The sequence below is a fragment of the Lepus europaeus genome, chromosome 14, assembly GCF_033115175.1.
Source record: "Lepus europaeus isolate LE1 chromosome 14, mLepTim1.pri, whole genome shotgun sequence".
In the NCBI taxonomy this organism is placed as follows: Eukaryota; Metazoa; Chordata; class Mammalia; order Lagomorpha; family Leporidae; genus Lepus; species Lepus europaeus.
In genome coordinates, this window is record NC_084840.1 from 12,755,916 (window position 1) to 12,770,980 (window position 15,065).

Sequence of the window (15,065 nt, forward strand, 5' to 3'; positions counted from 1 at the left end):
TTAATGCAAACTACAAATCACTGCTCTGTCATTCTCTATCACCTCTCTATGATTTTTAATGACAATCAATTCTCTGTATCAGAAGAACAGCAACTGTATTGACTACTCGAAAACCTTTTCAAATCACTCCTTCCTTGCCTTAGTTCACTAAAGAAGCTAGAAATCGAAAATATCTGATATTTCAACATGCTTTAGGTATATCCATAGCCAAGTGATACGGTCCTGGTCAATTAGAAGTTCAAGGGCAATGAGTGGACTTCGTAAAAAGTGTCAGCCTTAGCTGGCATCAGTTTGTTCTTTTGTCTTCTTTCTCCTCCTTAGAACAATCTGAGGTAGAGAATGTATTTTGTGATTATATGGAGAGAATATTGAAGGTTGATGTCTACCACCTAAAGATGCTGGAATGAACAATAGAAAGAATAACATTCTCTGATGACAGTGTCAAGTCAGACAACGAATTCCAGATGTCGATCCCCAGATTTTGAATGTGTAAAATAAACACCACCTCAACTTTTGGTCAAGTATTATGCTATATAGAGAAGCATACAATTTAAATAAATGAAATATTTCACATTTCATATGAACAAAATTACTGTAAACTGTCCCCTTCCTCCCTCACCCATTGCTTTAGAAAGGATAAATTATTTTCTTCGTACCAGGTAGAGATATTTAAGTTCCTGGAGTCTATCTCTCATTCTCACTGCATTTTCATTCTGTTTCTCTTTGGTGCTTACATTAAATTTTAAAAGTAAACAAACATAGGTACAAAACTATTTATACACATACATATAAACCGTCCTCCACATTTCCATGCATTAGAACTTTCATTATTTTTCTTTCTCACATTCATAAACAAACCCAATGAAGTGGTAGTCTACAACCAGGCTTCACTTTCTCATCATCCTCTTAATTTTTCATCATTTCCTAAAAGAACAAAGTCTTTATTGTCCAAATTGTTTTTTCAGATGTTCCCAGACACCAGTGGCCTCTGAACTGTTTACTCAGTCACAATCAATCTGATATCTCTGCCTCTCTCTGTCTCTGCCTCTCTCCCGCTGTGTGTGTAGATGTGTGTGTGTGTACGCACTTCTTTTCACATAGAGGTTCACATGTGCGTAATTCATCCCTAATATGGGTCTTCCATTTGTAAACCCATTTCTATATGCCTCAAGACAGAAACTAAGAAAAGGAAAAAAGATAACTTACTGGGTTGAATCTGTATAATTTTGAGGCAGAATTAGAAATTCTACTATTACTGTGACCTGTGCCAGTATATCCTACTGAAAACGCTGAACTTTCACTTTCCATGTCCTGATTTATTGATACATTTCATTTTTTAGCACTAATTTATTTTCTTTAAATAACTATTATCAACCTTGTATTTTATTTTTAAAACATTTAAAGATTAGACCATTTTAAATTTTAGGTTACATTTATTTCTGTGACTCTTAGAGCTAAAGTCTTAGCTTCGCAGTAAGCATATGACAGAGTGGCTAAGCCATTGTTTGGGACACCCATATCCCATACTGGAGTGTCTGGCTCATGTCCAGCTCCTTCACTTCTGATCCAACTTCCTGTTTACACACACCTGGAAGGCAGTCAGTGATGGCTCAAGCACTTGTTCCTGCCACACACATCGAACCCCAGATTGAGTTCCAGCCTCTTGGCTTTATCCTGGCCAAGCCATGGCTATTGTGGGCATTTGAGAAATAAAGTTTTATCTATTTTTTCTATTGGTCTTTACTATTGAAAAAAAGGGAAAAATATTTACAAAGAGAAGGCTGTTATCCTGTTCTAAAACATTGTTTTGGTTAATCTGTATCCACTTTTTATCAATTAGTATACAATATCTTGTGACTATCAATTAGTTATCAAAAATCATCATTTATTATGAAGTGTTAATATTATTCTCACTCCTTTTTTAAAATGGAGAATTTTTAATGTTGCTGCAGTGCTTTGTTTTCTATTAGCTGTTTAATAGTGCTTGTAAAAGGCAATTCTTAAACTATTCAGTACTTTTCCATTATATTCATTCAGTTTCCATATTCGTTCTCTTATTATAAATCAATATATTTGAGCTCTCTTTACTGATGTGTAAGGCAAAACTGCAAATATTTCTGCTAATAAGGCAATCTTGGCTATATATTCACTTAATGCATAATACAGAGAATTTGATTATTTTAGCAAACACTGTTTCCACTAAGAATATACTAGAAATATCAAATGGTCACTTGTGTGGATGATCATTTGTATTTACGTTATGATCTATATCTGAGAAGACAACTGTCCCTAAAATATAAATCTTACAAATCAATAATCAAGACAAAAAATAAAAATAAAGGGACCCGAATAGGTTTTTCTTCAAAGAAAATATATGTTTGGCAAGTAGACATAAAATATTGCTTAACATTATTAGCCATCAGTGGATGCAAATCAAAACCACAATTAGACAACACTTCACAGCCATTAGAATACTTATGATCTAAAAAAAAAAACATAATATCTAGTATGAATAGGGATCTAAATAGATTGCAACTCTGTTATACTGCTGGTAAGAATCAAAATGCTGCAGCCAATTTGGAAAACATTCTGTCAGTTCCTAAAAAAGCTAAACAGACTGACCATATGATCCAGTAATTCCACTCCTAGGGATAAACCCAAGAGAAATGAAAGCATATGTCCAACAAAAACTTTTACACAAATGTCTCCAAACACATTACTAACAGTGTTAAAATCTACTCAAATACCCAAAAACTAATGAGTTGAAAAATAAAATGTGATACACGCATGCAGTGGAATAACATGCAGTTGTAAAAAGGCATGAAAAACTGATGCTTATTACTATATAGATGAACTTTGAAACCATTATGCCAACTGAAAGACGACAGATCAATACAAACATACGCACACACAACACATACTATATGATTTCATTTAAATGAAATATCCAGAAAAGACAAATCTACAGAAATCGATAAACAGCAACCTAAAGATGAAAGGATTTGGAGGGAAATGCAAAGTGACTGCTAAGGGACAGAGTGATTCTTTTTGAGGTTCTGGAATTAAATAGTGGTGATAGTTGAAAAAAAAAATCTATGAACATACCAAAGAAGCCTTAAAGTATACATTTTAAAGGAGTAAGATTTATAGTATGTCAACTAAATCTCAATAAAGCTACTACAAGGAAAGTTATTATGAGACTACAATATTTACTGTGACACAGTTGTAAAATGTTTTTGCAGGTCAATCTTATTTAAAGGAAATCCTTAATTGTTTGATAAAATGTCTTCAACAACATCATTTTCTTTTTCCAACAGGCAATACTGCTTGGTATATATTGGAAAAAGTTTTATTCTAAGCATCACTGGAATTTTTTTTTTTTAACTTAGCTCAAATACAGTTTTTCTACCAGGCAATACTGGGTGTTAATGTGTCAATAAGCAATATTTACGCCATGTTTCACAGTGTAGTTTAACATCAACTTATGACCAATGAGCTGTGTTAAATAGTATCAATGGGCCTTCTTTCAGTGTTTGTATGCACCATACTGAACTTACACTAGATATCCAGTATTACAGTTCTATGATTCTATAACAGAGATGGTACAAAAAATGATGAACACATGTTATGAGTTCTATGACTATTTAACTAATTGATGTCAAATATAACATTTTCTATAATTGCATCAAAACACAAGTACTTTCTGTAAAAAAGCAGCAATTTCATTCATGATCCTGTTACATCCTTTCCACTGCACCGATTAAAGGCTTGTCAACATATAAACTAGAAATATTTCTATCCAGAATTTTGAGAAAATTACTATTTGGGATTTCTTACTATACCAATTGAACAGAAATGCAATTAGAAATAAGATAGTAAAATCTATCCAAAATGCCAATGGTCATTCATTATTTTTAAATTCTCAACTTATTCTATCTAGTCTTATATTCCAAGAGAGAATTTCCCTCTTCTGGGTTTATTTGATTTGTTATTTCACTGAAATATATCTATCAATTACCTTACAACATGTAAATAATCACAACCACAGAGACAATAGAATCTACTTATGAAATTGACATTTTGTCTGAAATATCAAGTTAGAAATATGGATGGGCATGAAACACTTGAAACATTTGTCTTTCAAATAAGACTATGACTATGTGGATTGCTTATATTTTTTTTGCTTGGATGACTGAGGGAAATAACATTTATTTTATGGTGCTCTATCAATATAAACGAACAAAAAGCATACTGATGATTTACTTTTATCTCATCTACCAATGCACAAACAACACTAATTTATTCTACATTCACTGATTTCACAGAACGACTATTTTCATCATTCTATAATAATTGTGCAATGGTAATTTAAGTCCATCGTGTACATAAAGCTGTAAGATGAAAACTTATCACAAAATCAGAAAAAAATACAGCTCTAAAATTTTAATTCTAGTGACTTTCAGAATTTTTTTAAGTTCTACTTGCTGCATAAATATTAATCTTGAAAATATAGACCCATGTCCCAACACTAGAGTTAAAAATGGCATGGACACGGCCGGCGCCGTGGCTTAATAGGCTAATCCTCCACCTTGCGGCGCCGGCACACCGGGTTCTAGTCCCGGTTGGGGCGCCGGATTCTATCCCGGTTGCCCCTCTTCCAGGCCAGCTCTCTGCTATGGCCCAGGAAGGCAGTGGAGGATGGCCCAAGTCCTTGGGCCCTGCACCCGCATGGGAGACCAGGAGAAGCACCTGGCTCCTGGCTTCGGATCAGCGAGATGCGCTGGCCACAGCGGCCATTGGAGGGTGAACCAACGGCAAAAGGAAGACCTTTCTCTCTGTCTCTCTCTCTCACTATCCACTCTGCCTGTCCAAAAAAAAAAAAAAAAAAAAAATGGCATGGACACTTAGAATTTACTATGCAACAAATTATCTCACGATTATGAGAAAGACAGGAAATAATCTGACCTCATAATACATTTATATCTTTCGGTTGAAGATAGTTTACACAAATAAAAATACAAATATACATCTAGCTGTATACCTTGGTTTACTACATTGCTAAATCACATAACTTCTTTTCAATGTAATTTCAAATACATTATCTTAAAGAAAAATATACTTACTGCCCTCTAGAGGTATGAACCAGTAGTGTAATAAGTGTAGATGTTGCTGGGCATATACAGTTTAAAGCTAACATGGCGTATTTAAACTCTTCTTCACAAACAACATGATCTGTTTAAAATAAAATAGGTAAATTAGAATAATTTACTCTAGGAGAGTACTATTTTTAGTTATTAAAAGCTAAACAAGGAATAAAATTGTGAAAATCTCAGTATAAAAATATTTGTTTTGCAGATTTTTTTACGTGTGTTCTTTTATACCAAGGGAAGATGATGCCTAAGAGAGAGAGAGAGAGAGAGAGAGAGAGAATTGAAGTATGGGTTAAGTGATTGGAGTGGGAATGGAATCCTAGCCTGAACTGTATTTAACAAAATTGGCAATTTTGGGTAAAATGATTAATCTTCCTATTCCTCATCCATAAAAGGAAGGGAGTTGTGGGTAGATTTCAGATGTAGGCTAGAAAATATATCCAGGGGCTGGCGCTGTGGCGCAGCAGGTTAAAGTCCTGGCCTGAAGCGCCGGCATCCCATATGGGTGCCGGTTCAAGTCCTGGCTGCTCCACTTCCCATCCAGCTCTCTGCTATGGCCTTCGGAAGCAGTAGAGGATGGCCCAAGTTCTTGGGCCCCTGCACCCATGAGAGAGATCTGGAAGAAGCTCCTGGCTCCTGGCTTCAGATTGGCGCAGCTCCAAGCCTTTGCGGCCAATTGGGGAGTGAATCATTGGATGGAAGACCTCTCTCTCTCTCTCTCTCTCTCTCTCTCTCCCTCTCCTCTCTCTGTATAACTGACTTTCAAACAAATAAATAAATCTTTTTTTAAAAAAAGAAAATATATCCAATATTTTATAAAGCTTCTATCAGTTCTGATCATCCTACAGTATGAAATGTGTGATTTTCAAAAAAGTTCATGTAAAATACATAATATGAAAAAAAACACACATGGATTTCAAAACTTTTTTGTGCCAAAATAAACTATCCATCTATCAGCTTCAATTTTCCCATGAGTTTTCTGAAAGGTTTTTGTATAACAGTGTTGATAAACCACAGTATTTGTCAAATTCACAACCATACAGCATTAATCTTATAAAGAAATTGTGTTGGGTAACATTTGTCTCTCATAGAAACAATAGATTTTACCTATGAAAACAACAATAACATCAATCAATAAAAAATGTTTAAATAAATTGAAACCGAAATTGTGCTTAACACATGACCTAAGAGTCATAAACTCAGAATATCGTAGGGTGTAGCCAGGAATGACAACAAATGGTAAGAAACATTCAAGGACACGAACATAAAAGAGAATGCTCTAGATAATGGCATTTGGGAGGGCAGGCACAGACACAGAGCATAATTCCAGTTAGCCCCAGGATATTACTGTCCTGCAGGACAGAAGCCTCCCATGCCACAGAAGTCACTTTTAGAGAAGTGATTAAAGTGTTTTTTTATTGTGAAAGGAAAACACCTCCCTTCCCAAGTACACAGTTATAGTTGGTATTAGAAAGGCAAACCATGTTTAAAGTTCTAAAACAAACAAAAAACACATTTATTGTTAGAAAATAGCAGTGTTAGCTAAAGTAAGAAATAAAAAGTTGAATCTGTTGGTGAGCCAGTTCTATAAACACATACATCATAAACTAGAAAAGTTTACTTGGGAAACAGTTTAACAAAAATTCTGGACATAAAATATTAGATGTGGTCCTGTTTTCATAATATTATTTAAGCATATGAAAATGCCCCAATATTCTTTCTTTTACCTTTTCTGCCTCATTTTTGTACTTTTCTCTTTCACACTTCAAAGAGAAACTATATACTATGACTAGATCTCAAGATTTACTTTCCAAGAGATTAGGAATCTTCTTTTGAGGAAAGTTTTAAAATATATAATCATGATATTTAATGCTTTGTAGGAAAGGCAAGCAGATTCTAAATGTAATTTTCGATGTGAAGAAGTACACAAAATATTTGCAAAATAACAGGGTATTTAACCACCATTTCAAAGTATCTCAAAACAATTGTTTGAGTGTGTATGGCTAATCTGCAAAAATAAAGAAACAAAACTGCTAAATGTGAATGTGATTACATTAAGGTGAGATAATAGCAATTCATATGAGAATCAAAATTCTGAACATATGATCTGAGAAAAATATGTACATTTATTATGACATAAGATAGACTTTTAAAAACCCAAACTGTGACAGAAAATTTGGAGGGGGGGTCTGATTACCTTCTATGCAACGCCACATGCAATTATTAACTTTGCCTTCTGTTACTGCACATCCTATATTCTTCCAGTAAGGGGATGTGAAATAATGAGATGTATGTGTAAAATTTTTAAAATATCCCTTTTTTATCAATAATGGGAAGATATGGGCCCCCTCACTTCTTTTTTCCTCAATGAATATGTGCATCTGAGTTTGTGAGGGATGACCATGGGAGGATTGTGTCACCCTGGCCAATTTTTCAAAGACTATAGTGATCAGGGAGAACTGGAAGGATTTAATACATTTCAGGTAGTCATTTTTGTATTTACATATACCTTTTTTCTACATTTAGACAAAAATATGCAATGCCCACAAGTCCTTCAAGCTAAAAAAAAGTACTACTATTAGTAGTGGCAATTTTTCACACAAACATTCCATATGTTTTGCACCATTTGAAGCATTATACTGAGTTACCTGATTGAAAATTAAGAGAAAATATACTTTCATGTCTAGAAATGTATGTGAGCTATCAAAACAAGTTTAATATATCTGATTATTATTACTGGCATTATTCAAATGTGTAGCAGTGCATGGTTACTGGTGCAAGTATCTCTTTTTTCATTGTGTTTTCTTAAGTATTAATATTTGAGTATTTATGTATTGAAAAATGCTTATTTTTATTTCCCTTGTTTCTCCTTCATATTAAAATTAGGATATTAGGTTAATTGCATAGCTATATTTATACTTAATTTTATTCAAAGCTAGTTAAAGGATGCAAAATATTCATATTAAAAGGTTAAAGGAGGCACTGGATCAAATAGAATTAGATTGTTCCGTTAAATGGATTCATACAAGATTATCAGGAGTTTCCTCATTAGATGAGAAGTAAAATCAGTACTTTTCATTACAAAAATATCCTTAGTCTCTGTAGATGGTAAACAGAGAGAAAGGGGACTGAAATATCCAACAGGAAGAAATATGCAGAAATGCTGGTTATGGAGAAGGCTGCAAATTGTCAATTTTGACTGTTTCCTTTAGTCACCTCCAAATGCATGGACATTAACACCAAGAAGACAAAAATTTAACTAGGGTTGGCCTTTGTCAAACAAGTCCAAATAAAGGAAAGAAGGTGCATATTGAGGGAGAAATGAAGGCATGGATTATAATGTATGACATGAAATTCAAACACGTTTAGAAAGAAAGGCATGATGTGTGGGTATAAATAGCAGTCAAAATTTGGTAGGATCAAGGATTTGTAGACACCAGCCTGGCCAAAAGACAGTGGAAGTTCTGAGTTAGAGGATGTTATATCACAGAGGGGTCACTTTTATTGCTAACGATGTGATTTAGAGTCTGATCTTGGAAGTGGTTGCTGATATAGCATGGTGGGCAACAACACTGAAAGAAGGAAAATTACAGAAAAACCAGTTTAGGGCACTGCAAGGATCATTTTCACAGCTTTCAGTATCATCAGGTGGTATGACTGAACAGTGAGGAGAGAGTGACAGTGAGCTAGGAGATGAAGCATGTCTTAAGGATCATCAGATACTTATATTTCCTTTTTTCAGTCATTTCAAATTATAAACTGCCATTTTTATCAAGGAGTTTCTAATAACAAACAGAAGACCAAGTCATATAAAATTTGATATTAGATGAATATATATGGCAGAAAGATATTCATGATGGAAACTTCTATTTCCTCCAACTATCCATTTTCCCTTTAATGTGAAAAGCAATGTGTCAATAGACACACAGTGAAGGGGTAGATAGCAAGGGCCAGCATGCTAATATGTGTTGACAGCACCTGCTGATTTTGGTTAGATATAAGCAGAGAGAGACAATGTGAGGTAAGAATTGATTACATTGCAGGCATAGAGAGAAGGGAATAGAACTCTGTTAAATAGGGCATTGTTTGCTTACAATCAGATATATAATCAAGAGTCCAGCAATCTGAACGCAAGTCTGAATGCAGATATGAAAAGTGAACTGTAGCCTAACTAGCAGTAGATGGCACTCTGTCCAGAGCCTTCTGCAGATGCCTCCCATAAGGATTTCTCAGCCAGATCAATGCAGCTAGGCCTGTGGCAAGGATCAGATTAAAATGCTATGCTGCCTTCATACCCAAATTCATTTCAAATAATGCAAGGCAACTGTCAATACAATCAAGAGGGGAATAAAGACAGGGCAGCAAAAGGTAGGCAATGCAAGACATTTTAGAATGATCTTAGGAAAAAAAAAAATCCTTGAACACAGTTACAGAAAGGACCAAGAAATCCATTCCAATTTCAACTTCAGGCATGGCCACAGAAAATAATGAACAAGAGGCTATGTTTATGAATAGACAAAGGAGCTATTTCCCCAGAGTAGAATTAGGGCTTATTAAAGAATTTACTATACTGTTTGGAAGGTGCTTCCATTCATGTGCCACAGAACTTGCTATGGACCAATAACTGCTGCTTCCCATTGTTTCTTTTTCCAAAAAACAATTATTACAGTGAGCCTGCTGTACTACTGTATACCCTTTGGAGTGGGAGAGGGCAGCTAACAAATGTGCTACTGTGTATACTGCCAATATTAGGAGTCACATCTAGATCCCTCTTTGCAGTATCCAGATACACTGGACTTTGAGCAGGAAGTAGCATTTGATGGGACTTTGGGGTATCTTGGGATATTTTCATAGAGAATGGATTTATATTTTCAACAAAGAAACACGTTGTGCATGGATACTTGGGCCAAAGATTTGAGCTATGAAACTACTACAAGCTCATTGTCTTTTTCTTTCTTCTTTCTGGGAAAACACAGTCTCATTCCGGTCCTTTCCCCACATGTTAGCTGGGTACTTCTTAGTTTCCCAATTAGATGAGATGTTCACATGATGATATGTTTGATGAGACCATATACCTGGCAAAACCCAGCTTTAACTATGCAAATAAAGCTAACTGCTTGTCAAATATCACATCTATCCATTTTTTTCTTATGACTTCTAATTTCCCTCCATCATTGAAAAAAGTATTTCCAATTTCAAAATGGCATACAATTCAGCTTGCATTTTCTTCTCATCTGGTTTAAGTTCCTGAATGGGTTAGATTTAGGTGTCTTTCCTCTGTACTTGTTGATAAAGCAAAAGAGTATGCAAGGTAAAATGGTATCACCATGGAGTGTACCAGACCATGGATGAGTTTTTTTGAGCCTTCTGATCAAAACTTGCCTTTAATTCAAAATGTAGTATCAATATTTACTTCACAAGGTTTTCTGAGGAAAAATATAAACAATGTTTATAAAATGCCAATCAGAATTCTTTATATCATCACAATCACGCGTTACTAAAGAGAGTCATGGAAGTTCGGACTAGCAGTTAAGATGCCACTTGAGATCCTTCATTCCGTATTAGAGTGCCTAAATTCAAATATCAAATCCACTCCAAATTCTAACTTTCTGCTAATGTTCATACTGAGAGGCAACAAGTGATGATGGCTCAATGCTTGGTTTCCTGTTACTCACACTGAAAGACTAAGATTGACTTCTTGGTTCCTGGCTTGGCCTGGCCCACTCCTGGTTTTTGTAGGCATTTAGGGAGTGAACCAGCAGATAGGATATCTGTTATCTATCTATCTATCTATCTATCCATCTATCTATCCATACCTCTCCCTCTATTTGCCTCTCAAATAAATAACTTTTAAGAATTAATAAAAATAAAGAGAATCAATAAACATCCTTAAACAATGTCAACAATATAATTTAAAATGTAAACCAGAGTGAATGTTTGGTTAAGACACTACTTGGGATGCCTGCATCCTATTTTGGAATGCCTGGTTCAAGCTCTGGATCCTCTGCTTATGATTCAGCTCCCTACTAATGCACACCTTGGGAGTTAGGAAGTGATGACTCAAATACTTGGGTCCCTGACACTCATGTGGGAGAGCGGGTTTTCAGCCACAGCTTGGCCTAGCCCTGCCTGGCTGCTGCGGATATTTAGGGAATGAACCAATAGATGGGAGATTTCTCTCTCCCTCCCTCTCTCTCCCCCTCCTCCATCTTTCTGCCTTCCAAATAGAGTTAAAATAAAATTCATGATAGTTTTTAATGTAAATGGAAAACAATGTAGCATAATTCTGCTATACAATTAAAATACGATCTCATTTTATCAACATGCAGCATTCTGTGCACAACCACACGAGTATGTGAATAAGGACAGAAATCTGTCTGTCAGGATGAGCACCACTATTGACAAAAACTTCCTCAGTGGATGGGAAAGAGATTTTGAGGGATATGACTTTCAAAATAGCAGTATTATATGGGATTTCTAGATTTGCTTTAGTGTTATTTTTATCATCTTCAATTTAAAAACTTTTAAAAATGAATGATTACAATTGAAGATACAAATTTATAGAGAGATATGAATCAAAATTGTTTTCAAGTTCTGTTGACTTTATGGAAGATAAAATTGGTAATTACTTCTTAGACTATCTTTTAACAAGTCTGCATCACAGTATTTTCTGAGCTTTCATATGACTGAATGTACCAGAAGCTTCTTCCATGCAGTTGCCAGGTAACGGCTCTTTGGAAAGCAGTAAACATTAGAGAGTGCATTGAGCCAATCTAGTGCTGGGTTTTGATTTACAGAAATCAAATATACCTTAGAAAAGAGTTTTAAACAAAAACACAAGCCAGAATCAATTTTAAAAACTGAATGTTATTCATTTGTACTGTATGGAGAACAAGTTTATTACATGGACCCGTAGAACCAATTGCATTATAAAATCGTTTGCACATTCCTTGATTAGATTCTATTTATAAGCATGAGTGGATTGATTGCTACAAAAATTATCTCTTTATCTTATATGAGAATAAGTAATATTTAGCAATCAAGTGAGTTTTATTTGCATCCTGTCACTTTAGTCATAAAAGAGCCATTCTATGAGTATGCACGTGTGTGTGTGTGTGTACACGTGCACATGGCAGGGGTTTTGCCAATTCAAGAACTGAGAAGCATTCAACCGCTAAGTGGCTAAGAATAGATTTAAGTAAACCTTTAAAAGTCATTTAGTTTTACAAGATCTAAATATAAGTAGGCTTATTAAATATACAGAATCCAGCTCGGTTTGAGATGGGCAACATTCTTTAAAGCAGATTTATTTCATTTCAAAAATACAGTGTGAAAAAAGCGTGTTTCTCTTTTCCTAATTGCTTGACTACTTACTTTAATGCTGTAAGGTTTATTGAATATATCATACTAATTAAATGTTCAAAAAGAGTCAAATTTCCTGCATCCTGGAGCAAACCAGCTTTAATTTCAATGCCCGCCTCTTCTTTTATATGTCTCAGTAAAACACAGCAGCCTTAATACTGTTTTTGAAAACTGTGTCCTCAGAACCCCAATTTCTTTAGGTTCTAGACAAAAGTATTCTTTCCTTACTAATTTATAATAGTATAAAATGCAGCTAATTTTAATCTTTTAATTTTTTTTTAATTTAACAGTCTCAAAAATTATATGTATTTATGAGGTACTGTGTGATGTTTCAGTACATGTATATTCAATGTGTAATGTCCAATCATGGAAAACACTTAAAATTTCCCTTCATTTAATATTTCTTTTTCTTTCTTTCTTTCTTTCTTTTTTTTTTTTTTGACAGGCAGAGTGGTCAGTGAGAGAGAGACAGAGAGAAAGGTCTTCCTTTGCCATTGGTTCACCCTCCAATGGCCGCCGCGGCCAGCATGCTGTGGCAGGCGCACCACGCTGATCTGATGGCAGGAGCCAGGTGCTTATCCTGGTCTCCAAAGCGGGTGCAGAGCCCAAGCACTTGGGCCATCCTCCAATGCACTCCCGGGCCACAGCAGAAAGCTGGCCTGGAAGAGGGGCAACCGGGACAGAATCTGGCGCCCCGACAGGGACTAGAACTTGGTTTGCCGGCGCCGCATGCGGAGGATTAGCCTAAGTGAGCCATGGCGCTGGCCGTCATTTAATATTTCTTTATTATAAAACATTCAAAATAATTTTTTAGCTGTTGAAACTTACTAGAAATATCAAGTAATATTCAAGTTTGTATCATGTATGACACAAATATGTGTAAATGTATATACAAACACATATATAAAGCACCTTCAAAAAGTTAATGAAAAATGGAATTAAAAATGTCCATGAGCGTTTTGAAAACCCTTTGAATGTATCTGAAAGTTTTCTACAGCAAAATAAACTTATCTTCTAATTCATTTTATGAGATTTTAAGAGTGCCTTCAAACATGTATCTAAATATATATATATATATACTATATATATATATATACACATAAATATGTACATATTTTACCAAAATCACAAAATCTCTTTGACACAAATCATGTTCAACAGTTTTCAGATAATGTTCAGGCAGATTAGTCAACTTGCCTAAATGCATTATTTATTTAAATTCCAGCCACCTCCCAACTTGACAAATCTGTGCCATTCTACCACTGATTAACCAGGCATTTAAATAGGTAACAGAAGCAGTTTTCCCTTCTCCTGAACTCATCTCAAGGATTATTTCTTGCTACCAAATGGAAAAACAGCTGAAACAGCCATTAAATTGAATTAACTGAGAAAATACAACAACTAAGTGCCCCAAACATGCATCACATAATGGTGAACTTTGGGGGAAATGTAGGCAAGTTTGGCCTTAAAGTTAATTTTATTCCTTTTCAGTCACAAAACACAAAATTATGGCTGAATTAAAATGACCTGCAGCAGGCATCTGGCCTAGCAGTTAGGATGCCTGCATTCCATCTCTGTACCATGTCTGGGCCACAGCTTCCTGCTAATGCAGACCTTGGCAGCTACTGCTGATGGCGCAAACAATTAGGCTTCTGCCACCCATGGGGGACACCTGTATTAAGCTCACACTGGTTTCACATTCAGCCTGGCCTTTGTGGGCATTTAGGGAATGAACCAGTGGGTGGGATCTCTGTCTCTGTCTCTGTCTCTCTCTCTATTAAATGAATTAACATTTAATAATTTAATAATTTGACTGCTTCAAAGATATTTTGAAAGATCACCATGAAATTTATTACTAGCAAATCAGTATGATAATAGATGTTAAATAGAAAATAAACGCAGGCGCTCTAAGAGGATATAAAAGACACCTTTCCTGCTCTAGAGAAATCAAGAAAGTCATCAGTAAGGAAACTAAGATTGTCAGGGTAATTAAGAATAAGTGAGTTGAAAGGTGAACAAAAGAGTTAATTTTTAAAATATAAAGTTAGACAAGTAGGAGGACATTTAAATATTTATGGAATTAGGTAAACCTAAGAAAAAGATCTGAAGATTAAGGGAAAAAAAAGCATTTCTGAGCAAGGGGATTAATCCAACACACATTCAATGAAAATGTCTTCAATTTCAATAGTAAAAAGCAAGAAGCCTGGAGTGATAATAAATATTTGGAAATACAGTTGGAAATTTTGAAGTAATTTTCATGTATTCTCTATTGCTGAGAATGAGAAAATGAGATAATGTTTGATGGAGTAACTACAAGCATAAGAGAATGATTAGATAAGAAAAAAAATCCACATGTTAAGGACCTCGTTGAGCTGTCTAAATTCAGTGTATGATAATAAGAAATGGGCCCCCCACTGGGTGATTTTTAAACTTTTTCATTTATTTGAAGGTAGAGACACACAGAGTGAGGGAGATATAGAAACAGAGATCTCCCATCTGCTTGCTGGTTTACTCGCCAAATACCTGCAACAGCCAGGGCTGGGACGACTGAAC

The 15,065-nt window shown here is 35.1% G+C and overlaps 1 protein-coding gene across 3 annotated transcripts in view; it reads right to left on the reverse strand.

Moving 5' to 3' along the window:
- The window catches only part of KCNT2 (potassium sodium-activated channel subfamily T member 2), a 385,345-nt gene that overhangs the window by 124,298 nt on the left and 245,982 nt on the right, over positions 1-15,065 (reverse strand). For all 3 annotated transcript variants that reach the window (XM_062211536.1, XM_062211538.1, XM_062211537.1), the window contains exon 14: positions 5,124-5,232. In XM_062211536.1, coding sequence (XP_062067520.1) covers positions 5,124-5,232 — 109 coding nt within the window. The remainder of the gene's footprint in view (positions 1-5,123; positions 5,233-15,065) is intronic.